This window comes from Bidens hawaiensis, unplaced genomic scaffold (assembly GCF_021521415.1).
Source record: "Bidens hawaiensis isolate Kalapana, Puna unplaced genomic scaffold, B.hawaiensis_p1.1 tig00032431_1, whole genome shotgun sequence".
NCBI classification, from domain to species: Eukaryota; Viridiplantae; Streptophyta; class Magnoliopsida; order Asterales; family Asteraceae; genus Bidens; species Bidens hawaiensis.
In genome coordinates this window covers 110,704-138,134 of record NW_027495523.1, presented here as the reverse complement: position 1 = coordinate 138,134, position 27,431 = coordinate 110,704, and the positions used below count along the sequence as shown (strand labels likewise).

The 27,431-nt window shown below is 37.7% G+C and overlaps 2 protein-coding genes across 2 annotated transcripts; one reads left to right on the top strand and one right to left on the bottom strand.

The window, feature by feature from the left end:
- The first annotated feature begins 1,718 nt into the window (after positions 1-1,718).
- LOC143583496 (protein ALWAYS EARLY 3-like) lies at positions 1,719-10,219 on the top strand. Its single transcript, XM_077065788.1, has 18 exons — positions 1,719-1,811; positions 2,398-2,496; positions 2,622-2,684; positions 3,596-3,673; positions 3,869-4,043; positions 4,519-4,751; positions 4,835-5,117; positions 5,226-5,288; positions 5,976-6,220; positions 6,321-6,596; positions 6,676-6,854; positions 7,350-7,632; positions 7,858-8,046; positions 8,124-8,273; positions 8,367-8,510; positions 9,024-9,221; positions 9,298-9,522; positions 10,035-10,219. The coding sequence occupies exons 1-18, from the start codon at positions 1,719-1,721 to the stop codon at positions 10,197-10,199; spliced, it is 3,141 nt and encodes a 1,046-aa protein (XP_076921903.1). The 3' UTR covers positions 10,200-10,219.
- A 4,936-nt stretch (positions 10,220-15,155) lies between these two features.
- On the bottom strand, positions 15,156-16,589 carry LOC143583500 (putative methyltransferase At1g29790). The gene has a single exon (XM_077065792.1). It carries the CDS (start codon positions 16,587-16,589, stop codon positions 15,186-15,188), a length of 1,404 nt encoding a protein of 467 aa, XP_076921907.1. The 3' UTR covers positions 15,156-15,185.
- Between the last annotated feature and the right edge of the window lie 10,842 nt (positions 16,590-27,431).

Sequence of the window (27,431 nt, the reverse complement as noted above, 5' to 3'; positions counted from 1 at the left end):
TTGAACAAACCACAGGTATGAAAATGATACTTAGCTCAAAAGAGAAAATAAATAATAATTTACCTCTGACTTAACGAAAAAATAGACGGGCTTAGAAAAAAAATACTAAAATTGCAAGTTTTAGAAAAGTGAGGTAGTCATTTGCAATAAATTCAAACCGGTACTAAAGCTGCGTAATTGGACAAACCACAGGTACTAAAATGGCACTTAACTCGAAATGAAAAGAACTTGACCGATAAAATTAAAAAAGAAATTAATGTTAGGTTGGTTATTACAAAATATAAAACAAACTTTTAACTAGCGAACATAAATGAACACTTTATCGAACGTTTAAGAATGCAATCTCTGTTTTTGTCCGTTCATTTAACAGAACGAACAAAGTTTCTTGTTCGTGTTTGTTCATTTAATTAAGAAATGAACGTAAACGAACTTTCTACCGAACGATTCACAAACTGTTTACTGAATGTTTGGTTTGTTTACAACGTAACGCAAAAGGGATACAATTGGGCTTTCTGTTAAGGGTAACTGTCTAATTTTTGTTTCATTTACATGAATGTGCGAACAAAAAAAATTTGTTTCATTCACATGCTTGTACGATAAAAAGATAAATTGTTTCATTTACGGTTAAAAAAAATAGGATACCTTTAAAATTTCGTTCTAAATCCGTCATTGCTTTAAAGACTTGTGTTAACTTGAGCTTTAAGCTTGAACTTGAATGTTTGTATGTGTGCTAGGGGATTATTATGGAGCCTAAGGGATAAACCATTTAATAGAATTATTTCTCTAATTTATGAAATGTCTCGGTTTTAAAAATGGAAAACCCATAAGGATCAAATGACAAGATATAGTATCTTATTATGCAGTTTTAGTAACAACTGACGTATTTTATTATGTACATGGAATTTGATTTGGTTTTATCATTTTACTTTGTGACGTAACCCGATCGAAAAACTTAAAATCTAATTATAGATAATTGAGCATTGAAAATTTCCGACAATTGTCTAGGGGTATTTTGTGTATTAGTTTTGTTTTTTAGGGGGTTAAAAGAATATGAGGTTTGGACCATATAGAAGGTTTTTGAAATTTTCGACACCCATATAAAAAGTTGGTAAGTCTGTCACAGGTAGGGTTGTGCAAACAGGTCAAACCCTCGAGACTCGACCCTATTGTAAATTACCGGGTCTGATCGGTTTGAGTTTCGCAAGTCTGACTGGTCTCGTGGGTCTTACCGGCTTATAAAAAGAAAAACGGCATACCCTGACCTGTTTAATGATATTCTTAAGACTCGAGAACCGGCCCTATTATATATTAAAAAGTCGGGTCTGGCTGGGCATTGAAATGTGTAGGGGAATGTTGTGTATTATCGGTATTTTCCGGGGGTTTTAAAAATATGAAGTTTCAAATATATATTTTTATATATATAAAGCCGAGGAGATTGAAAGAAAGAGTGTATGTATCTTGAAACCCCGAAGATTATAAGTTTAATTTTAATTTGAAAAGGCAAAAAGGAAGAAGAAGAAGATTAGAGATTTGATCATCGAAAGCTGGGTTTTTGATTGATGTTCGATTAATCAAATCCTGGAGGTAAAATTCATTGAATCCCCCCTAATTTCTTTATACCCTTGCCTTCACTGAATTTGTTTACTTGGATGAATTTTGTTGGTGGATTAGTAATTTTGAATATGCAAGTGTAATTAGTTTTGTGTTAGGTGAATCTCATGGCTCCGACGAGAAAGTCGAGAAGTGTGAACAGGCGCTATTCAGATTATGTTGATGTTTCTCCTGTTGCCAGCAGATCCGCACCCCGACAGGTACCTCACTTTCCTCTACTTTCAAATGTACTTGTATATATCCGAACGGAACCTATAGTGTTTAGGAAGAAAAGTGGCCGTGATATAACTACAACAGGAAAGGAAAGATCAAGAAACTAAAAAACGAACCGGAATGGCAGCAGTAGCGGTCAGCGCGCTACAAAAGCGGCCGCTAGGATTTCCATTCAATAGAGTGTTAGAATATTTAAAGATAACGCGAGCCCGTGGGCTCAATACTAAAAACCCTAAATGCTATAGGTTCCAATAGTTTATCATAATGGTTTTATGAGACTTCATATTTACTAATTTAAATGAACAACTGTCTGTTGGTACTTTTGCTTTTTCTTGTCTATAAGATGTTCAGATAGTGAATTTATTGGTTTTTATGTAACACTAATCATTCTTTTTAGTTTTTATCAATAAGTAGTTTTAGTTACTGTTATTTTAGCTTGTTCATACGGTTGCTTCTTTTATCAATATACTTACGAAAATATTTATTTATAATGTATAAAGAACTACGCAGATGTTCATTTAGTTAAGCAAGACAATCTAGTAATCATGATTGATACTAAGCTACATTGTGCAGAAGAGGAAGCTTTCTGACATGTTAGGATCTCCATGGATTGATGAAGAGGTTGAACGCTTTTATAAAGCCTATAGGAAATACGGAAAAGATTGGAAGAAGGTTTATGTTCTTTTCTCTTTTTTATCGTTTTAGTTTTTAAATACTATTTATATCAATTATGTTTACGTTTTTCTTTATTACAATCTGAGTAGCTGATGTGTGTGCTTTTTTCCATTGAACTTTAGGTGGCTGCCATGGTGCGTACTAGGAATTCTGAAATGGTGGAAGCTCTTTACACAATGAATCGGGTAAGAATGGTAGCTTGTTTGAAAATTTTAAGGATGATATCCTATTTATAAATGTGGTTACGCTTTTACTGGTATCATTAGTTGAGTGAGATACACGTCAACATACAATTGCTTGCATTCATGACTTTGAGGTGGAAAAATGGTAACTTGGTTACATGTCAAGGTGGATAGTTTATTAGCGGGTCAAAAAAAACACATACTAATTTTTTGATTCAAATATGACCAGAAATGTTTGTTAGTATAATGGAAATATGTCTTTTTTTTTCTTTTTCTTATGCATCTGAATCACTTTGACTGATTCTAACTGTTGATACATTTGAGCTGTTTTCTTTTGAGTTAAATCTTTTAGGTTAACCCGTTTGACCCTCTAGAGATAAAACATGAAATGGTTTCAAATTTCCACCTCTAATTATAGATTACATATAATCAAATATAATGTTAAATTTTAAAGATTTAGTAGACTCTGGTGTATGGACGATTTTGGTAAGTCACCTCTTGAATTAATACTCTCTGTATGGATTTTCATGCGGGAAATGTAAAAGGATCTTTTATAGAAGTTAGACTCGGTTAAGTTTGAATAATGAATTCTAATGGGCATACGTGTGCATTATCACTTTAATTGATTAAATACAGAATAAAAAGTTCTAGTAGTCAAAGTTAGGGGTGCTCAACATTCATGCTCAAATTATTCAAAACGAAAGCCGAAGCACATCGAAACCGTTTAAACTTTAAAACCAAACCGAAATACGTAATTACATATTCAGTTTACAGTTCGGTTTAAACTGAAACCTAATTGAGTTTTCAGTTCCAAGAATCTCAATTCGGTTCCAACCGTTTGAGATTAACTTTTTTGACACTTTCAATAACTGTGGAGATTGAAGATTAACCGTTTTTACACTTGTGATTTTCAGGCATATTTATCCTTGCCTGAGGGAACTGCTTCTGTGGTTGGCTTCATTGCAATGGTGTCTGATCATTATAATGCCATGGTGAGATCATATAAGTTGTTTTAATTGCTTTTGTGTTGATATTGGCTATTGCTGAGTATACAGTTTTGTTTACTGATAATGGTTACTTATATATGTTGAGAAAAGGCACCCCTTTTATTATATTGTTAAAAGGGCGTGCTCTTTTATATGCATTAAAGTTATGGAATGCTGTTAACTAATGCAGTTTTCTAACAGGTAGGAAGCGATAATGATAAAGAGCTCAATGATATTCCAAAATTACTTCACAAGCCTAAAAGGCGTACCCACAAATTGCTTCAGCAAAATGTTGGACCTGACGACCAACTGCAATCTAGGCTAGTTGGTTCAAGTGATAGGTCTTTGCCACAACTGAAGCGAAGGGAATCTGACGGTAAGTTAAACTCCTTTAGCTTTACCATGATTATTTTAATTCTAGTAGGGCTTCATTTTCTTTAAGTGCAAATAGTAGGGAGATGTTCATTACAAAACACTAAATTATTGTGAAAACAAAAAGAACCTAAATCGTTTAATTCTTTGTATCAATGGTTCATATTTTTGTTAACTTTTACTTGTTACATACATGTCACTATGTCATGCATTTAAAAAATCATTTAACTAATTTGCTTGTGTAGGTTCTATAAATAAGCGTAACTTTTGTTCAAATTGTGTTTTTAATTGCAGGAGAGATGAATAAACATTGCATTTCAACTTTAATATTTTTAAGATTGAAAAAAATGAATGATTTAGCTTGTTCTTCTTGTTTTTGCAAAAAACTGTGTTATGTTTAGAACCCTCCCTTATATACACCATGTGTATTTATATATATTTAGTTGAAATCAACTTCTAATGGTTTTAAATTAATCTAGGATGTACTGTCCGGAAAAGGACACCTCGGTTTCCCATCAGCCATTTATCAAGAAGAGATAACAGTGGAAATCCCGTCTCACCATACAAAAGAAGCCAAAAGAGAGAGGTCGATGACGTGGCACATGGTGCTGCATTGGCATTAACAGAGGCTTTACAAAGAGGCGGCTCCCCACAAGTTTCTCAATCACCATACCGCGTGAAAACCACACCTTCCAAAAACAAACCAACAAATGTAACAATAGTTTATTCATTTTCCTACATACTCATATAAAATTAACTCGATGAGACACATAATATTTGACGTGGCATTTGCAGTTGGATAATTTGAGGGCAAAGCTTCATGGTAATTTGATTGATGAAGAGTGTTTTGAGGGCAGTTCTGGAAGTGGTGGAGCTGAAAATATTGGTGGTGAAGAAATTTACCCGAAACGGGGTAAATTTTATGCACAGAAAGATGATAATGAATTTGATGATGGCGGGGAAGCATGTAGTGGTACGGGTGAAGGAGTTGCTGTTGGCATCGAGGCTGCGGATGAAAATATTGAGCAATCCTCGTCACAGGGTAAAAGAAAACGGAACAAAAAGCTTTTCTTTAGAGGTAAAAATATGGTTAATTTCTTTTTTATAATTACTTTAATGTTTATGATATTATTAACTATGATGACTCATTGCACATGTTGGCTGTTCTTACACCTTGTTTGTGCAGATGAAAGTTCTGGCTTGGATGCACTGCAAACATTGGCCGACTTGTCGCTGATGATACAATCTGGTAAATATATAATATTCTTATATGTTTTTTTGTTTTTCAAGATCATCTCCTATGTATGCACAAACACACCAAAGTTGATGTTTTTAGTGTGAAAGAAACCACTATTGAAGATATCAAATTTGGTGTGGCGTTTGTTACAATGCAATTCACTTTAAAACATTTTTAACCAAAATTGACATAGCTCTATTCATCACATCAAATGTCTATAAGTTTTGTTTTAATCCATTTGAATAAATTTTTTTTTTCATAAAACGATATTTTAATCCATTTGAATGGAGGTTGTGTTCTTAAACTAAGCTAGTTACAAAACACATCCTTTATTTAAAGAGTTACAAGCATTTCCTTTTCACTAACTGGCATTAACTTTTTCTGTTAAGCTTGTTTTAGATGACAATTCTGCCCTTACACCTAAAGTACAAATTTGTAGTTTACTCTACATTTTCCTGCTAATGTTTGAAACCTTTTAAACTAGCTTTACTATCTTCTGGTTTCTGCTTATACACTATTCCAATGCATGATAATTCTGTGTATATTACATTAGATCCAGCCAAGAATCATATTTGACTTTTGTATGTTTGACCATGATATTTAAATTCACTTATAATTGTGTTTATTTTAGGGGACAGATTAAAAACTCATTTCTAAATGTGCTGAATGATGGTAATATTTTTCAATTTCTGTGTGCAGATTCACCTGTATTGAAAGACAATAAACCACCCGCGGGTCATCGGAGATACAAAACTAAATTATCAGCCGACAAGAAAACAATAAACGATTTTTCTCGATTCGATGCTTCAAAATCAGGAAAATCTAAATCAGGAAGAGAATCTAAAGTTGATTACAAGGCGCTATCCGAAGGAAAACTGATGATAGATCAGTCTATCAATACATCATGGAAAAGGAAAAATAAATTATCCTTAATTGAGGTAAGCGTGGAGAAGTACGAAACATGCGCTTATTTATAAACTGTTTACGATACATATGTAAATTATTTAATTTGTCAAATTATCTTTTTGTGTGAACTTGATTCAGGCCACTGAAGAAGAAAAATATGCAAATAAATTCATAGGCGTGAATGAAGATAATATCCCTTCGAAACATAATAAATCTACAAGACTTGTGGAATATTCTTCTTCAAATAGCAATACATCAAGGACAGGAGCTGCTGATTCAGCAATATCAACGGGACTGCTTCAAACTTCTGACACGGTTGATTTACCATCCAAAAGACGAAATAAACGTAAGGCGAATCCAAATAGAGTACCTTATAAGAAGACCGGACCTCAAGATGGGCCCCACTGCTTAAAGGTCATTTACCAGCTTTTTTTTTTTTTTTGATGTCTCTCTCTTAATAAACTTAATTCTAAACTAATATAAGGTTTTGCAGGATAAGGCTTTTCTTTATTTATCGTCTCCTATGGTGCGTAGATGGTCTACATATGAGTGGTTTTATAGTGCGATTGATTATCCGTGGTTTGCTAAAAAGGAATTTGTGGAGTACTTGCATCATGTTGGGTTAGGTCACATCCCAAGACTAACCAAGGTTGAGTGGGGTGTCATACGAAGGTATATTATTGTTTTTATATTATTTTGTTGATGCTGAGTTGTAATGGTGGGAAACCAAGAATGTTAATGTTGACACTTAGGAGCGTGCATGGGTCAATTTTGGGATCAAACCGAAACAAAAACTGAAAATTTGATTTTTTGGAAAACCGTTCGGTTCAAGGTTTTTTTCGGGTTCTTTTCCCATTTAGGCTTGAAATTTATGAGCAAAAAAAATGGCTTATAGTGCCTACATTTTTTTGTTTATTAATTAATTAGTATTCGTTTTGGTTAAAATATGTTGGAAACACTATTTAGAAAACTCTTATAATTTACTTATATTTCAAAATAAAAATGAAAACTCTTATAATTTAATTACATGCAAAACCGAATCGAAAGTTAACATTTTACATGAACCTAAAACCAAACTGTGGTTTTTTGTTTGGGTTCGGTCATTTCAGTTATGGATCGGTATTTTCGGTTTCATGCACACCTCAATGACATTAGTTTTTATTTCAGTTCGTTAGGAAAGCCCAGGAGATTCTCAACGAATTTCTTGCGTGAAGAAAGGGAAAAACTTTCGCAATATCGGGACTCCGTAAGGAAACATTATACCGAGCTTAGAAATGGGACCCGAGAAGGACTACTAACTGACTTGGCCCGTCCATTGGCAGTTGGTCAACGAGTCATTGCCATTCATCCAGAATCAAGAGATGTTCATGATGGAAGTGTGCTAACTGTTGATCATGATAAATGCAGGATACAGTTTGATCGCCCTGATTTAGGCGTCACATTTGTCAAGGTAGGGTTTGCACAATATACAGTTTTATTTAAAGGGTAAAATGACCAAGTTGCCCTTATGTGAAAGGCACATGATTAAAAATAACGCCCAGAAAATACATAAACTGTGACAACATATGAGCATAAAGGATGATTTATGCTGTACCCTTCGGTTAAGGTTGAAAAGTGAAAGTTACTTTATACTCAAATGACCAAAACTGCAATTTTAACTGTTTCTTTCTGATAGGATATTGATTGTATGCCGTCAAACCTGTTGGAAAACATGCCTGAAGCTTTGAGGAGAGAGAACATTGCATTATATAGACTTTCAATGAACCCTAAAGAGCTAAAGTTGCCACATTTAGGTCCCGGATCATTAATGTTACCTACTTTGAGTGAGCGAAATCCTCCAATCGCCATGATGAATCATCGACTGGTTGGTTTTCTGAAACAATTTGTTTTCCTTTATTTTAAAATAAAAATTTCTAACAACTCATAAAATTCTTTCTATAGGGACATAATGCATCGGGTGCAACTGTTAAAGCAGCTGCAGAAAATGTCATATCACAGCATGGAACTTACGCTCCTTCAGTTTCTCAAGTTCAGGCGAGAGAAACCGATATACAGGCTCTTGCGGAGCTTACTCGCGCTCTTGATAAAAAGGTAATGTAGAATCTGTTTGTGAATTTATTATTTTTTTTGTGACGTTTATCATCATTAATGAGTCGTAACGGAATGTTCTTATTTGGATTTTAGGAAGCGATATTGACCGAACTTAAGTTTGTAAATAACGGTTTGATGAGTCATAGAAACAGTACGGGAGTGGATATGAAGGTTTCTGAAAGCTTTAGAAAAGAATATGCGATGGTACTATTGCAGCTCAAAGAAGCCAGCGACCAGGTATATTCCTCACTCAAAACTAATTATATATATGTATTTCATATTATTTACAAACACACGCGCGCGCGCGCGCACACACACACACACACATATAAGGCAAGGTTCTTTACAGCATACTAAATTATTGGAGAACAAAAAAAAACAGACTTAAATTGTATAATTTTTCATCTAAGGTTCATTTTATAAAATTTTGTGCTTGCATAGAAATGCGTATATGTACATAAAAAAAACCTTCTAACTAATTTGTTCATATTTTTTTTTTCAACTTTTAATTGTTTACATGCACATGTGCAGGTTTTATACATCAACAAAATTTGTTCATATGTTTCTTTTGAATTTCACAAAGCATTGCTTTTTTTTTTTTTTATCATTTTCCTTCTTTTTGAAAAATTTTATGATTGAAAAATGAGTGACTTATTTTCTTCTGCGTGTTCTCAAATATTTAGTGTTTTGCCTGCATCCCTCCCCTTTATATTTATTTTTTATTTAACAAAACTGTGGAAATGTTTTCAGGTGACTTGTGCTCTTCTTAACATGAGGCAACAAAACACATACCCAGCAAACCCTTTGCCTCCTTGGCATAAACCTCAATTCAATCCTATAAATCCAACTGACAACATCCCATTGGATAATCAGTTACCATCTAATGTCATTGAAACTGTGAATAATTCAAGACTTGAAGCACAGAAACTTGTAAATATTGCCATGCAGGTAACCAAATCTTCTACATCTTCTTGTTATATTTTCATCAAACACCTGCTAAATTATAATTTAATCAACGTCTCAGGCCATATCTAAATTAAAAGTGGACCAAGATTTCCATTTACGTATTGCAACGGTTTTAGAATCGTTAGGCGTGAGGAAAAATCCAACCGAATACGGGTCATCAACAATCAGACCGTGCCCGTTACTTGCTTTGGATTCTAAGTTTAAGTTTGATTCTGGTGAAACCGAGCCAGCAATCCCATTTGAGCTTATTGTGTCTTGTGTTGCTGCATATCATGTGATACAGGTTCGTTTTGTGCTTCTTTTAGGTTGTACATCATTCTTGTATTAATGAGTAAATTACACTTTTCGTCCTTATAAGTTTATAGCTTTTTTCATTAATCTCCCTTAAAACTAAAGAAATTTCAAGAAACATACTTTATGGTTTAAAATTTTTTGCACATTTTTGTCCTTTCCACCAACTGGCGTTAAGCCTAGTCATGTGCCTTGCACATGATGGTAGTTTGGTTTTTTTTTTACCCTTAAATTTGACAAAAAATTAAATAGACTCCTTGTCATATTTTAGGGTAAAAAGACCAAACTACCCTCATGTGCAAGGCACATGAATGGAACAAAAAAATTTAACACTAGTTAGTGGAAAGGACGAAACGGGCAAGCTTTTTAAAACTTAGAGGATGTTTCTGTAGTTTAAGGACGATTACCAACTAAAGCTATAAATATATAACACAAAAGTGTAATTTATCTATATCAAATAGTATACAGAACATATAAACAATACCCGAGTTTGTTTTTATGCAGATGTGTACTGAGCGACAATACCCGCCGGCTGATGTGGTTCAGATGATAGATTCAGCGTTTACAAAGTTGCATCCGCAGTGTTTTCAAAACATGGGAATATTTAGGGAGATACAGATGTGCATGGGGAGGGTCAAAACTCAGATACTTGCTCTTGTTCCATCCTAGGGAAGTTTTTTTCTTTTTTTTTTCTTTTTTTTTTCTTTGACCTATATAACTGTTATTACTATATTTCGATTTCGCTAATAATAGTTGCTTGTGATGATAGTAATAATGCAGAAGGCAGGTTCTTAGTAATGAACAATGTAGAAATGTTAAAATATATAACTCTTGCTTTGGCAGATGTAGATGTGTTTCAGTTATTAGAGAGTTTAGGTGTGACTATGGTCTGGTATGAGCCAAAACCGGACTTGTAGCCCATGTTTTGTGACGACTGAATCAGAGAACTTGGTTAATCGAGCTAATGGTTTCGGTTTCTCAACTGGTTTGGTTATTTTGGCTTTATTTTATTTTATTTTGTTTCAGTTTGTGTTTTTCTGGTCATGGGTTTATGGTGGCTTAGGTTTAGTCTTTTCTCAAGCTTTTGCTTTCATGTATTTTGTGAATTACTCAGCATACCCCTCCTGTGGTTGCTGCTTTAAAAATATTCAAAGAAGCATAACCAATGTTTTTATAATTAGCCCGGCTATCGAAAATTTAAAATATTAAAATGAAAAGATACTATATCTTAGAAGAAAAGAGAATCAAAGTTACTAGAAAAAATGTGTATGCTCTGTTATTCTTATGAACATGTTTTACTATTAGTTAAAAATGTAAACAACAAAGCAAACTATAAATTTTAAAGAAATACAAAAAATTCATCTCAGGGCGAAGTTAAAGGGAACCTCACCAAAGTTTTTATTCTCAGATTTCTCTCGTCTTGATTCCCTGCAAATATCATATATCACTTAAAGTTAACAAATTAAATCCTACACGCATGTTTTAGAGTAAGATTCTTGGTCAAACAAACGAAAAGAAGTCATGGGCATGGTTTTGCAAAGTTCAACAAAAGATGTAAACCCAATTTTACATGCAATCTTTTTTTACAGCCAAAAGTATTTATTGTTTGTTTTGAAGACGTTGAACCTTTTAAAAATCTAAGACTTGTTTTAAACTAACTTTTCAAAATTGAGTTTTGAGGGTAAATCCTGGTCCACTAACCATTTGCTTTCGCGAGAACATGTATTTAACACCACTAATTGCGGCATCATTGACCGGCAAACCCCACAAAGCGTGTTCGTCTTGTAGAGTTGCCGCTGCTTCACCAAATGAAAGGTGAAAGGTGTGTGTTTCTGGACGCCATATCTTGACCAAAGCAGTAACTGATGCATTATCAATGGTCCTACAACCGCAATCGATAATACCACCAAAACACGCTAAACGAATGTATGTCATAGCACTTGGTGGGACTGTGCTATCTCTAATAAACTCCCTAAATTTTTTATCACCCCGCCTAACATCCAATATGCTATTTTCCTCCAACGGTCCTGTAAACAAAGAATAAGCTCCGTGCTCGTTAACAGCAAATAAAATATCATTTTCTAGTGAACCCCATATTTACCTCAATCATTTTTGAAAAGCTAGTTTTAAAACAAGTTTTGGATTTTTACGAAGTACTCCTTCAAAACAATAAATATTTTTCGCTGTAAGAAAGATTGCATGTAAAATTGGGTTCGTATATTTTTAGGTGAACTTTGCAAAACCATACCTGTTGTGACTGTGACTCATTTTGTTTTGTTTGACTAGAGACTTACTCTAAAACATGTGATACACTATATATGCAGGGAATCGAAACATAAGGAATCTCTAAAAATGATTTGGTATATCGAAACCTCGCCCCCCCCCCCCCAAATGTTTCCTCTTTGCAATTTTACATTTAGTGGTTAAAGCTCGTAGCAGGTGTTACGAGTTTACTTTACTTTTACAAACAATTAAACAAAACCACTTACAAACACACAAATTGGTCCCTGAACCACCTAGAAATAATCGAAAAAAATGCATGACTTAACCATGTGTTATATAGGGGTGGATTATTATACAAAAATGTCTTATCGTACATTACGTACGCGACCTTCCAGAGCGTTGGATTAAAAAACACGCGATGGTAGTTTCGTAAATAACCCAAACTAGTTCATGATCAAATTCATCGATTACAAATCCATTCTGATCCAAATTCTGAAGTTATCGCTCTATCTCATCCAATTTCTAAACCCTAATCAGAGCTTAAAGTATGAAATCTCTAAAGTTAAAAACCAAAATCAAAATGAAACATCGTTGAACATCAGGAATCTTCAAAATTAATAAAAAAAAATGATGATTTAATCAATCAAATTGATGTGTAGAAGAATTTAGATTCATCAATCGATTATGAAATTGCAGAATACTATAGTCAATTGAGCTCTGATTACGGTTCAAAATATTACGTTTAAACGTTCTGAACAAAACTGAAGACACTAAAACGTTGACCAAAACGAATACCTTTAAACATTCAAGTTAAACGTTCTAACAAAAAACGAACACATTTAAACGTTCAAGTTAAACGTTCTAACAAAAAACGAACACCTTTAAACGTTCAGTTTAGAAGTTCAGAACCCTAATCATAGCTCAGATATGAAATTAAACGTTCTAGACAAACCTTTAAACGTTCAGAAGCTCATATCTGAAATTAAACTATTTGTAACATGAAATTGAACGCTAAAATCACTTCATATAATCTTGTAATCATCAAGAAATCATCAATCGACAATCGAATTAATCATCGATTTTATCATATGAACAAATCTGGAACGTATTTAAAGTTCAGCAAATGGGTGTCTGCAAAAGGTGTATTTCAATTCAATTCAATTGAAGTGGTGATGGTTAAGGAGGTGTGCTGATGCTGGCGAGTGGTGGTGGAGACGGATTGAGAGAGAGGGACGAGCATAGTGTAATTGTGATTTAAGGTTTCCGAAAATCAACATTTCAAAGTGTCGCGTACATAATGTACGATAAAGAGCGTTATGACGATGGATCGACACGAATTCGGTCAATATCGGCTGCGTTCGTCATGATATAGAAACCATTGGTAAAATTTGCACATTAAAACCCAAAAAATTAATTCGTCAAATTAACATATAAAAACATTAACATATAAGAAAATAAAATATTAAAGACGATGTTTATTTGGTTGGCAAACCCGGACAGTAGTAAAACTAAAACCCAAGCTTTGTCGGTCCCGAGCGTTAACTTGACACGAATTCAGTCGGTTTTGATTACGTACATTACAGTACCAGAACTAAAAAACAAAAAAATATATAAAAATTGAGGTGGATCAACGACCTTTTTTTGGGTGGTGGTGGTGGGGGGGTCGGTTAGTAAACTTGCGCATTATTAAAATCAGAGCGTTGTCGGTCATGGGCTTTAAATAAGGTCACAAGTCTGCGCAAACACGGTCAGTTTCTTTCAGGTTTGCTATGATATAGGAACTAAAACAAAAAAAAATTGGCGTTTGGTCGGTTTCTATTACGTTTATTATGGCACTGAACTAAAATAAACAAAAAACAAAATTCGTCAACCAATACGGTGCCGCTAAGTGGCCCAATAGACCACTTGCGGCACCAAAGTTTATCTTTATATATATAACTAGATTTTCTATCCGGCGCGTTGCGTCGGGGCAATTGGCAAAACCCCATCATTGAAACCCGGGCGTTGGTAAAACCCGAGCATTACGACGATGAGTTGACACGAATTCAGTCAATACCAACTTAAGGTATCGGAATTAAAACAAAAGGGTCAGTAAAACTCGGGCGTTACGGTGGTGAGTCGGTAAAACCTGCGCGTTGTTGGTCTCGGGATATTTGGTGGTAAATCGACACAAATTTAATTTGTTACGATTATGCTCGTTAAGATACCGGAACTACGAAACAAAATAAAAATACAAAAAAAAAACTTTGTCCAATATCAGACCGCCACTTGTACCAATAAGATGCTAGCGTCGCCAAACTTTCAAATTATATATATCAGATAATATATAGTAATTGGTATAATTACATACTTTTATTTAGGGTTGTGCAATAAAACAATAAATCAAAAAAGAAAAATTGATCTGAAACCGAAAAATCCAAACCTAAAAAACCGAACTGAAACATAAACTGATGGTTTAGTTTTATGTTTTTGTAAAAATCGAATTTACAACTCGGTTTTGGTTTTGCATGTAATAAAAACTTAAAAAAACCAAACGAACCAAATTTCAAGATTTATATTTTTTATTTTAAGTAATTTATAAAAATTTAGTACACATGTAACTCATATTTTAACCAAATGCATAATAGCCAATTAGACAATTAGTTAATAATTAACAAAATATTTATACCTAAATTCAATATTTTCGAACAATTTTTTTTTCGGCCTAAACTTTTCAAGTTCAAATGGCAAAAACTGAAACCAAAACGAAAACAAAAAATCCGAAACCGAACGGTTTCAAAAATCCAAAAACCGAAAAAACCGTAACCGAACGGTTTCAAAAATCCAAAAACCAAAGTTTCGATTTTTGGTTTGATTTTAGCCCAAAACCGATTCACGCACGCCCCTACTTTTATTTGTGAGATTGTTTTTATATTTAACAGAGTAAATTATAGTTTTCTTCTTTGTGGTTAAGTCAAAATACACTTAGGCTTCAATAATTCTAACTTGACTATTTCAATCAATATGATTCAATTTTCCTTTAAAAAAGCCAACTATCTAACACCTTTTTCCTTTTATTTAACGGTCAGTTATTTGAATTACTGTCGGGGTTCTCACTAACCTATACGATCATTTCCATTCTCTAATTCTCTGGCATCCCATGTTTGACCACCACTGACACTTAAACTTAAGCAGCATGCTACCCCAAATGATCTATCTGTCCCCCAATTATGCAATGAAATATAAGTTCTTTCAAAGTCAACAATTTTAAGATCCACTAAATTAGGTATGAGTCCTTTAACATGGTGGATGCTTACCAAACACTTTCCAATATTGGATCCATTCTCTTCATTATAAAAAAAATACTTAATACATCATCTAAATCATAAAAATAAAAAATAAAAGCATTAAAAATTACACCAAACTCAAAACATGCAAAGAAACAACCATAATTCATAATGATCTTGGAGGCTTCTCCAACAATGCAGAAAGATAAACTTCATCTTTAGACTTGGGAGAAATAGCCCACTTATGTTTCTTGTACCTAAACTGGAGAAACATATACATATAATCATCCAAATCTTTCCGGTTACAAAAGAACCGATCCACCCACAACAACCCGCCCGGTCTCAAAACCCGGTCCCAATCAAACAAAATAAAATCCATCAACTGCAAATCAATCCACCCATCCATAAACCCTGATGTATGAATCAGATCCATTGTGTTATCAAAAAACGGTAGCCTTTGATTCAAAGTCACGTACAACGGGATCAAACCACGAAGCGCGATCACCTCATTAAACGGGGCTCCAAGATTCAAAGCCGTGGTCACGACCGTCACATTATGCTCCCTCATTCTCGCAGCAAACGTCCCTGTCCCGATCCCAAAATCCAGCCCAATTCGTATCTCACCGGGCTTAACGTTTAAACAGTCTTTAATCAAGAAATCAGTCGGAACCGACGCGTTTACCACCCATTTAACCTTTTCTTTCTCCATCTCAAAACACCCCGTGCATTTTGAGTAGCCCCGTTTCGGATTCTTGCTCGATAAACACTCGAAGTTTCTACAAGCATAATTACTCCACCGAACGTTTCTTCCATCGGGTATTTTCCATAACGACTCGTTAATGGGGTACGGTTTTTGATACAGTTTTGAAGCCCGAGTTAGACACCGTCTTCTTGGTAACGGGTCACAACCCTTGATCATCAGACTCTGAGCCACATTCCAATCATCTTTACAAAACGAACCGATATCATAATCCATATACTCTTGAAGTTCGCTCTTAACTGACACACACCCGTGTCCTATACTGTTATATACCTTCTCACTCCCATAAATATTCTTGCTCTTCTTCCCGACCCGATTCTCCTTGGGGGTTATATACTTCCTAATTTCCTCCGTTACAAACGAGTTGATAAGCGGGTCTTCGTTTATCGACCCGTTTTCAACGGTAGGTAACCGAATCTGTCTAAGCGCAATATGCACACTGTAAAGAGGCTGAATCACTTGTTCTTGAATAAACTTTTTATGCTCCAGCACCGAAATATTCGACGTCCCCAAATCTTTAGTCTTTTCCAAGCGCTGGACGGTCGATTCCAGCGTTTCTTGTAAGGCAAGCATTTGATCGAGCACCTCGTGGAGGCGTGCAGACAGCGAGATTACATCAAAGCCTTGATGATCAACATCTATAACACCGAAGAACTGCTTGCAAATGTCTTGATGGTGCATGAAGAAGCCGGCTGAGTAGAATCTGAACAAGCTCGAAGCACTAACGATGATGACCAGCAATCCAAGAATGAATTGTAGGGTGCCTAGAATTCGAGCTAATCTGAACTTGGGGAAGCATGAGACGGCCATGGTTCACCTCAACACCAATTTGATGAATAATAAATCATTGAAATTGTGAATAAATGAGATGCAGAGAAAAAGGGTAAAGCCAAGGGGAAAAGGGTGAAAGTGGAGCATAGAAAACGTGGGTTGTGAATTGCAATGCAAGGAGGGTAAAGTAATTAATTGGGGATGGGGAGGATGTATTTATTATCAACGGAGAAATGGGTTGACTTGACTTAGTGATGATGGTGGGTTAGGCTTCCGATGACCAGAACAAATCGGCTCATTTTCCGCTTAAATAATGGTTAAAGTTACGTGTTTGATAAGCAAGTCTCATCTCCCATGGTATGGAATGGTATGGTTTCAAAAAAACTATGGAGTAGCTGCATTGCAGATGGGAATTCAGGATTTGGAGGTGGGGCGCCCTTTTCATGCAATTTCAATTTAAAAACATTCTTTTTTTTTAACAAAGACAGATTGTATAAAAAAAAAGACGGATTCGATTATAACATAAAGGTGTTGTGACATTCGTGACAAAACCGGTTACACCCTAGTATTCACATATCGAATAAGCGAGTAACCGCTTATTGCGTATCGAACAAACGAATAACCAAACAGATCTGGTTATGACCTGGATATCCTGGGGGGAGGGGGCATCTATAAGTGATATACGTTTAATATAAGCCAACATATTGATGTTATTGCCTTAGTACGATAGCAAACTAGTTAAATGAAAACATACTCGTTTAACCACCCGCTATGACATTAAACGCGAAAGATAGTTACGAAACAAGTATTAAATCATCCGTTAAGCCGAAAAAGACTTACAAAACACTTATTTGGGATGTTTTAAGCGATTCGTGAAAATAATTTCGATTTTTACAAACAAATAGTATGTTTTTCTAAATTCATAAGAAATTTGCCGAAAAACACTCGTTTTCGCGCTGTTTGTCGTACCCAATATCTTTTTCTCGCCAAAAACCGAACCCGAAATAAATTTGGACTCGGGATTTCACGTTCAAGCACTCAAATCAAGGCAAGGGGGCAAAAAATGAGGCCCAAAGGAAGCCCACTAAATTTCGGCCGCCATTTTGAGCTCCGCCCCCTATTCTTTAACTTTTCTTTATAATAATTACTATAATATATTAGATATTTCATCATTTCTTCAACACAAATATGGAGAATTCTTGCTGGACCTTCATCACAAACTCAAACCCTAAGTTAACTTATTAATTTTGGTCATTAAATCTTAGTTTAAACATGGTTTTCTTACATAAAAATGAACTTTGATTATCAAAAACCAATCCTAACCATGCAAAAACCCTAAAAATTGTCCAAAAACATGTTTTGATCTTACACATGGTTAGTAACCTGGTTTGATAACTTTTTTGGCCATAAACACGGATTAAGGGGTTTAAATCGCGTTTTTACGGTTCAAAAGTTCGGTTTAAAGCCATAACCGAAACCCTATGTTTCAAGACTGATCTCTTGATGATACATGCTTGGTTTTGTGATATAGGACTTGTATTTACATTATTTAGAAACGCCTTGCTTGCGGCGCCCGCATATAATGTATATATATGTGAATCATCGGGTGGGCAAAAGTGAAATTGCACTAATTTTGTCGTTATTTTACTAATCTCGTGAAAATAACGTTAAAAGTGGCGGAAGGTTAATCAGGCATCATGTGGTGGCGTTGATAGCCGAAAGACAAGGGTACATGCACCAATCGACCAATGTGCCGATGGTTGAGTGTTATGTTCCTTATGTCCAAGGCTTGATGCAAAACTACTATCGAGCCAGGGGTCTCACTGGAAGCGGCCTCTCAATTCCTACGGGGTAGAGGTAAGGCTGCCTACATCTTACCTTCCTCAGACCCTACCATAGCTTTGCTATTGGTGGGATATACTGAGTACAATGATGATGATGATGAAATACATTATTTAGAAGAACAAGAACCTAGAAAAGTGAGGAAAAGAGTTGAAACGAACGAAAACAGCAAAGGTATTGCCAAAACACTCCTTTAGGGGCTGTTTAGGATTAGATTGTGACGCTCTTGTTGTTAGCTTGTAAAATTTTGCAGGGACATCAGGGACCATACGAATGAGTCCCTGTCCAAATTTGGTAATTTTTTGACCATTCGAGAATATTGATGAATTTATTACCGTTTAGAGATGTTTATTTGAGAAAAATACCTAAACTTCTTGAAAAATTATGATAAGTGTATAAATTAGTAAATAATTAATAAATTAGTAAATAATTCTAGAATATTTTTCTAAATCCTACATATTTTACTTGACGAGTGTATAAATTTTCATAGTTTAATGATAAACGGATAATTAATAGTACTAAATTGCACATTAAACAAATTCAATTATGATAAAAACCGACGGGTTTGCGATTAACGAACCTGTTGGAATATCATAACATCAAGAGTGATCAAAAATCATATCTTTGGGTTAATTGAATAAAACCGAACTTTTTATGAGAAATCCAGACAATTCGGATGGATTGTGTGAGTTTTTCTTCAAGCCAGACTGAATAAACGGAAACAAGCCCCATAGCGAATCTAGACATCTAATATGTGATTTTTCTTTATAGATTTAATCATTTGACCAACCAACACATTTACCCGAGTTCATATGGTAATACATATTTTCTAAACGCGTAAACGATCAACTTGGCCCAGTTGGTGAAACAAGAAACTGAGCCAAGTTCGGTTTTAAACATGAAACATTGAACAACGTCACAATCTAAGCCTATTGACATGTTTTGGGCATGACCGCTACGCCTAGACTAGCTATACAGCCCAGTTTAGTATGAAGATTATAATAATATTAAAATATTAATATTATTATAATACTGACTATACGGACTAAGTGATAGAAAGGGAAACGAACCCCGAGCTGACATTGCACTGAGTACCAACTAAATAGTGAGTTTCATGACCCCTCTTTTCAAACTATTTACGGACTTTTTGTAACACCGTGAAAATACCCCATCTAATTTTGGGCTGAAAATGCCAATTCTGAAAGTTAAAGGACTGAAAATGAAAAATTTGGGTTTTTAGACCCATCGCGCTACGCGATGGTCTCCTGGCTAACTCCATCGCGCTACGCGACAGAGAAGCACACAGTTCAAGAAAAAGGGGGGCGCCGCGCTACGCGACGGCCAAACCTAACTGGTCCATCGCGCTACGCGATGACCATGTTAAGTAACCCGGGACACGTGGCCAACCACGTGTCAACACGTGGCAACTTATGATTAATTGCGGTGTCGCGCCACGCGACGGCCTAGGGGAAAAGGCCATCGCGCTACGCGATAGTCTGCAAAACTCGCCTATAAAAGGGCAGCTACGGGTTCAAGCCAATGCATCTCAATTTCACCTTCATTTCACACACTTAACCTAGGTAATCGTGCCAAGGGTGTTCTAGGGTGTCGAGGGCCGTTTTCGTGAAGAACCGAGGTGTCGTTACACTGTTTAACGAGTTGCTGATCTTGTAACGAAGTACAAGCTGAATTACTGCTGATTTCTTAAGTTCTTAAGTTCCGTCAAGCCGATTAAGGCAGGAATAAGGTTAAGATACTTTACTAGTTACTTTAAATACGTAGTTATAAATTAGTTAGGAGTATATTCGTTAAACTGTTAATATTTTCCACCTAATGTTTTATAAAGTAAAGACGTTGCTTCCATGTGAAGTAATGTTATCAAAATTATTATTTTGACGGGCATGTAGTAACCGGAAGGGGGTATCATTAGTAGACTCTTCTTGCCTAAGGGAAGCAATTCGTACAAATCCAAATCAACCATGGGACCCGTTTGCTTACCTGGAGAAGTTTGCCAACGTGATATCCTTTATTAGGCCAAAGCATGCTATTCCAAACGTCATATGTAAATCCAAAGTATTTTCATAAAAACGACTATAACTATACTAAGGTTAGGTTAGACTTAAGAGTCTGCTGATCAGACCTCGAGTCTGCTGAAACTGTAACAGACTTAAAGTCCGCTGAATAATACCAATTAGGTACTTATGCATACCTATTATGAATATAGGTTAATAGCATACTGAAGTCAAGGAGGTTGATATTTCCTACTGATTATATAAGGTGAACACGTTAACCTTTTACTGTCTGAACTGATTTTACTCTTGTAATAGACTGGTTGTTTATTACAAAAAGTCTGATAAATGTTTGCATGAGATATAATCTCTAAAATCGTTATAATAAAAAATAGATAATAAAAAGCAACTCAGACCGAATACACATGTGTCTGGATCCAAACATAACTGATAATTGGCATACAAAACCAAGTCAATCATAACCGGTTCTCCAACAGAGTTACATAGTCTTGGAGAAGGTTTTCTCCGAACAGGGGCTATGTACTCAGGGAACCTTTGAATTGTGTGTGACACCCGGTAAATTCCCAATCCCTTAAACTAAGTAATCAACCTAATAATTAGGTGATTGTAAATATTATGCGCGCCATGTTAGTCAGCGCGTGCATTTGTTATGTGCGCCCTGCGCGAGCGCGCCATGTTAGTCAGCGCGTGCATTTGTTACGTGCAACCTGCGCGAGCGTACCATGTTAAGAACCAGCGTGAGCATATGTTATATGCGCCATGCGCGAATGTTTTGGCTTTATGCTTTCATGTAACTTAAACGTTATGTTGTCTATGGGTTGACCATCCCGCATGATGCTAAGGCGGGTGCATCCTAAATCGTTTATGCGCGTGCGGAAGGGAACTAACCTCCCCGCATGGCGGGAACATTGAGAGCTAGTTTGTCTGAAGCTCCAAGATGGAATTGACTTCAACATGACTGATCACTATGTTGAAATACCAAGACCACCTGGAGAATCTACAAACGAAACTCGATATCCCCAACTGCGAGAAGGTTACGCACCTACCCGCAGCAAAGAAATGTCCTTCCCGCAGAAAGCTATGCGCACAAAGTGATGCGCACAGAACACTTAGTCTATTCTCCAGACATAAGGAGATTACTCCCGCCCAAAAGGAAACAGTAGCGTGTTTCAGAGATTTTCCACTTTTTACTGTACACTGACAAAAGTACCTGAAAAAGCACACTGTAACATGAAAAGTCAACTGTCAGCCACCCTATTCTCACCAACCCCAGACCTGCATGTCCTGTCCAAATCAAATCAAGATCTTTTGTCCACTCCTCCACTTTTAAATAAACAATAAACAATAATAATTTCCATACTTTATCATCATTACACCTAGATATGAAAAGATTTCAATCCCCTAAAGCAAGGGATTGTGTTCCCTTGAGTTTGCCTATAAATATGTAACCTAAATTACCACTCAAAACACACTCCAAAGAACTGCAAACTTGCACTAATCACCTCCCGAGCATCCGTTATTTTCGATTCCGATCCAGTTACTAGGTAAGCCGAGGTTATAAACTTGAGATCTACTTTCCAAACCTTATATTCTCCTATTTCTTGATCTTAATATATATACTTCTTGTTATTTAATCGTATTCTAGACCTTCGATTCCGGGGCCAACACCAAGAAAACCCGAATCTCGATTAATCCCTTAACAAGAACCACAGGTGAGTCTCACAGCCCCTATTTTCACTGTTTTCACTATTTTTAAACTGTTTTCGGGGCGAGGGACACGTACTTAAATAATGTTTTATCATGGTATACTTACAAGCTATGCAAGCGATTATGTGTTTAAGTTATGTTTCATGATGAGTAATGCAAACGGTTATCTAAGGTTTTCGATGTATGTGCGCTAGAACTCGAGTAAGTGATCACTTTACCATTGGAACTCTAAGGGTAGGGACTGCTGGTTTGATCCACCCACTCGTAGGGGTCGCACCTCTTTGCATGGACGAGTGCCTAGTATGGTCATGGGGCAGTACTATGGGTTTGAGCCCGCTCGTAGGGGTCGCGCCTCTTTGCATGGACGAGCGCCTTGTTTTCCGGCACAACGTCCGCGCGTAACCCGCGGGACGGAATTATTATTTTAGCTCGTAGTGGCAGCGCCACTTTGCATGGACGAGCACATGTTCCTGAAACGTTCGCGCGTAACCCGCGGGACGGTATTACTTATTTTAGCTCGTAGTGGCAGCGCCACTTTGCATAGACGAGCACAGTTCCCAGAAATGTTCGCGCGTAACCCGCGGAACGATTTTATCAGAATATGTTGATAAAACTATGTTTTACCAAGCATGTGTTTTAATGATGCTATCAGAATTATGTTTCAGAATGATTTGTACCAAGATTATGATGCAATACGATTTATCAAGTTACTAAGACTTGTGAACTCACTCAGTTTATACTGATTCAAATGTTTTTACGTGTCTTTCAGGAGATAACTAGGTAGCGCATGGAGTCACACTTAGAGCACCTCACGCTGAACATCTAAACTAGCTTTTTGAAAGATTTTAGTTCTATCCCTTCGATGCGCGTGGTTGTTCCCGCCGCGCATGGGGATATGGCGTGGAAATCTTCAACAATTTTTATACTTGGATGTTTTTATGTAATTTTTAAACAATGTAATGTATTTGTATTAAACTTTTCATGCGCAATGAAAATCTTACTTTGAATGTTTGCAATGGCCCGTGCTTAAGTATCAATTCCCACTCGCGCGCGCCCGGCTGTTTCCGCCGCTCAGGGCCGGGTGTGACAGATTGGTATCAGAGCACTGGTTATAGCGAACTAGGAAAAGAAGTTTTAACCTAGACTATAACCGTTGGGGAATCGCATGAAATATTTTTCAAAGAAAATATTTTCAAAAGAAACTATACACACACTTAGGAACACGGGTCACACTGTCTAGTAAATAATGATAACATGATGTGCTCAGAGTACATGCGCTAAGTCTGATATATTTTCACTCTTTTAAAGCAAGAATGCCTCCAACTAAAGCCAAAGGAATTACCATGACACCCGAGGAACTCGCGGAAATAATCGCGCAAGCAATCGCAACACATGAGGCCAGCAAGGCCGAATCAAGTCAGGGTCGTCAGAATGAGACCCCAGAACCCGAATCAGGAGCCTTGGACAAAGGATGCTCCTATAAGACATTCATGGCCTGTAAGCCTTGGCCATTCAAGGGAACCGAAGGGGCCATTGGGCTCTACAACTGGATTGACAAGATGGAGACAGTTCTCTCCATTAGCAGATGTAGTGAGAACCAGAAGGTCCTTTACGGGACCTGCATGTTCCAAGAGGCAGCTTCGTCTTGGTGGAAGCTTCAAACGAAAACATTGGGGCGAGAAGTTGCTCTCCACAAGACCTGGGAGGAACTGAAGGAGATGATGATGAGAAAGTTCTGCTCTCGCGCAGAAATCCAGAGTCTACAACAGGAATTCTGGAACCACACCATGGTAGGAACGGATATCGACGCCTACAACAACCGGTTCAACGAACTTTGCCAGTTGGTGCCAGACATGGCAAACACGGAGGAAAAGAAGATCGAGAGGTATATTTTTGGGTTACCTCCTGTTGTTAGGGTTCCGCTCAACGCCGCAGCGCCTCCAACCTTTGATGAGGCGGTAGCGCGGGCCATCACCCTTACAAGGGATACGATCCGTGCGGGTATGTTGACTACGCGCGGAATCGAGCAGCGAACCTCTGATCCCAAGAGGAAATGGAACTCTCACCACCGAGGGTCCGACTCCAAGCAGCCACCGTTCAAGAAGCAGGAAAGCGCAAGGGTTTACGCGATTCAGGCCGCGGAGCCACCACGAAAAGGATACAGCGGGCCTCGCCCATGGTGCAGCAAATGCAAGTATCACCACGAGGGTGAATGCGCAAGAATCGAATGTGCCAAATGTGGCAGACCAGGGCACAAGACGATGAATTGCCGTGTCAGAGAAGCTGGAGCAAGCGACAACTGCTACGCATGCGGGAAGCCAGGGCATTTTAGTCGGGATTGCCCGCAAAAGGGGAACCAAGCTCGCGGGAGAGCTTTTGTGATCGGCGCAGGCGAAGCTAAAGAAGAGCCGAATGTGGTAACCGGTACGTTTTTGCTTAACGGACATTTTGCATCTGTCTTATTTGATACTGGCGCTGACCTAAGTTTTATATCCGCTGAGTTTAAAGACTCCCTAGGCCTAGCAACCAGTAGACTAGACACGCCTTATACTATAGAACTAGCCAATGGTAGACAGTTATGCGCGAACGAAAGAACTGAACAATGTGTTATAGTCATGGGAGGTCACGGGTTCAATATTAACTTGTTGCCAATAGACTTGGGAAGTTTTGACATTGTGGTAGGTATGGATTGGTTAGTCGAGAACCGCGCGGAAGTTATTTGCCATGAGAAGCAGGTTCGGATCCCACTGTTGAACGGAGAAACCTTGGTAATTCAAGGGGAAAGAAGGGGAGTTGCGACGAAACTGATTTCGTGCCTAAAGGCGCGAAAGTGCCTAAGGAAAGGGTGCTACGCCTTCCTGGCGCATGTCGTAGAAAAGAAAGGAGACGAGCGAAGAATTGAAGACTTACCAGTAGTGCGCAAATTTCCAGAAGTTTTTCCTGAAGATTTGCCCGGATTACCGCCGCCGCGACAAGTCGAGTTTCGTATTGATTTAGTCCCAGGAGCTGCGCCAGTAGCTCGAGCGCCTTATCGATTAGCTCCATCTGAGATGCAAGAGCTATCCAATCAGTTACAGGAACTATTGGATAAGGGTTTCATACGCCCAAGCTTTTCACCTTGGGGAGCTCCAGTACTGTTTGTTAAGAAGAAGGATAGTTCGTTCAGAATGTGTATTGACTACAGGGAGCTGAACAAGCTGACAGTCAAGAATCGGTACCCCTTACCGAGGATTGACGACTTATTTGACCAGTTGCAGGGATCCAGTTATTATTCGAAGATAGATCTACGGTCAGGATACCACCAACTTAGGGTCCATGAGGAAGATGTGCCGAAAACAGCCTTCTGAACTAGATACGGCCATTATGAGTTCTTAGTGATGCCTTTCGGGCTAACTAATGCGCCGGCTGTGTTCATGGATCTGATGAACCGCGTGTGCAAACCATACTTGGACAAGTTTGTGATTGTGTTTATAGATGATATTCTGATTTACTCACGGACCAAGGCCGAGCATGAGCAACACCTGAGATTGAGTTTGGAATTGTTGAGGAAAGAAAAGTTGTATGCGAAGTTTTCCAAGTGCGAGTTTTGGCTTAGAGAAGTTCACTTTCTCGGTCACGTTGTAAACGAGAAAGGAATTCACGTTGATCCTTCCAAAGTCAAGGCCATCGAAAACTGGGAAGCGCCAAAAACCCCAACTGAGGTGAGGCAATTCCTAGGACTAGCTGGCTACTATCGACGCTTCATTGAGAACTTCTCCAAAATAGCTCTACCTCTGACCGCGCTAACTCAGAAAGACAAGAAGTTTGTTTGGGGCGAAAATCAGGAAACAGCATTTCAAATGTTGAAACAGAAGTTATGTAGTGCGCCAATTTTGTCTTTGCCCGAGGGGATGGATGACATTGTTGTTTACTGCGACGCTTCACATCAGGGACTTGGATGTGTCCTTATGCAGCGAGACAAAGTCATAGCGTATGCCTCACGCCAACTCAAGACCAATGAAAAGAACTACACAACGCATGACTTAGAACTTGGAGCGGTTGTCTTCGCGCTAAAGATTTGGCGCCATTACCTCTATGGTACAAAGTGTATAATCTTTACGGATCACAAGAGCCTTCAACATATATTTGATCAAAAGGATTTAAACATGAGGCAACGGAGATGGGTGGAGTTGTTGAACGATTATGATTGTGAAATTAAGTACCACCCTGGAAAGGCGAATGTGGTAGCAGACGCGCTAAGTAGGAAGGAGCGAATAAAAACGCTACGAGTCAAGGCTCTAAGGTTGACCATTCACGCAGATCTCTCTACCCGCATCCGAGACGCTCAGCAAGAAGCCTTGAAACCAGAGTTTGTTAAAAACGAATGCCTTGGGGGTATGGTTAAGAATTTGGAACTTAAAGAGAACGGCAATCTATATTTCGCTAACCGCATATGGGTCCCTCTCAAGGGAGGATTGCGCGAGAAGGTATTGAGCGAAGCTCACAAGACGCGGTATTCCGTACATCCTGGCGCAGACAAGATGTACCAAGATGTTAAAACGCTGTATTGGTGGCCCAATCTTAAAGGCGCCATCGCGACGTATGTCAGTAAGTGCCTGACGTGTTCGAAGGTGAAGGCTGAATACCAGAAACCATCAGGGTTGCTTCAGCAGCCAGAAATTCCCATGTGGAAGTGGGAACAAATCTCTATGGACTTCATCACCAAACTGCCAAGGACACCTGGGGGTTATGACACAATATGGGTTATTGTGGATCGGCTAACTAAGTCAGCGCACTTCCTGCCGATCAAGGAAACCGATAAGATGGAAAAGTTAGCCCGACTGTATATTCGAGAAGTAGTTTCAAAACATGGAGTCCCAGTGTCCATCATTTCTGATAGAGATAGTCGGTTCACATCAAGGTTTTGGAGATCGTTACAAGGGGCTTTAGGTACTCGTCTTGACATGAGTACGGCATATCATCCTCAAACGGATGGGCAAAGCGAGCGAACAATCCAGACATTGGAAGATATGCTACGCGCGAGCGCAATCGATTTCGAAGGTAGCTGGGATACTCATCTCCCATTGGTTGAATTTTCTTACAACAACAGCTATCACACAAGCATTAAGGCTGCGCCGTTCGAAGCTTTGTATGGGCGCAAGTGTAGATCCCCACTGTGCTGGGCTGAAGTAGGTGACAAGTAAATGACTGGTCCAAAATTGATCCAAGAAACAACAGACAAGATTTTTCAGATAAGGGATCGCCTTAAGACAGCGCGCGACAGACAGAAGAGCTACGCAGATGTGCGAAGGAAACCATTGGA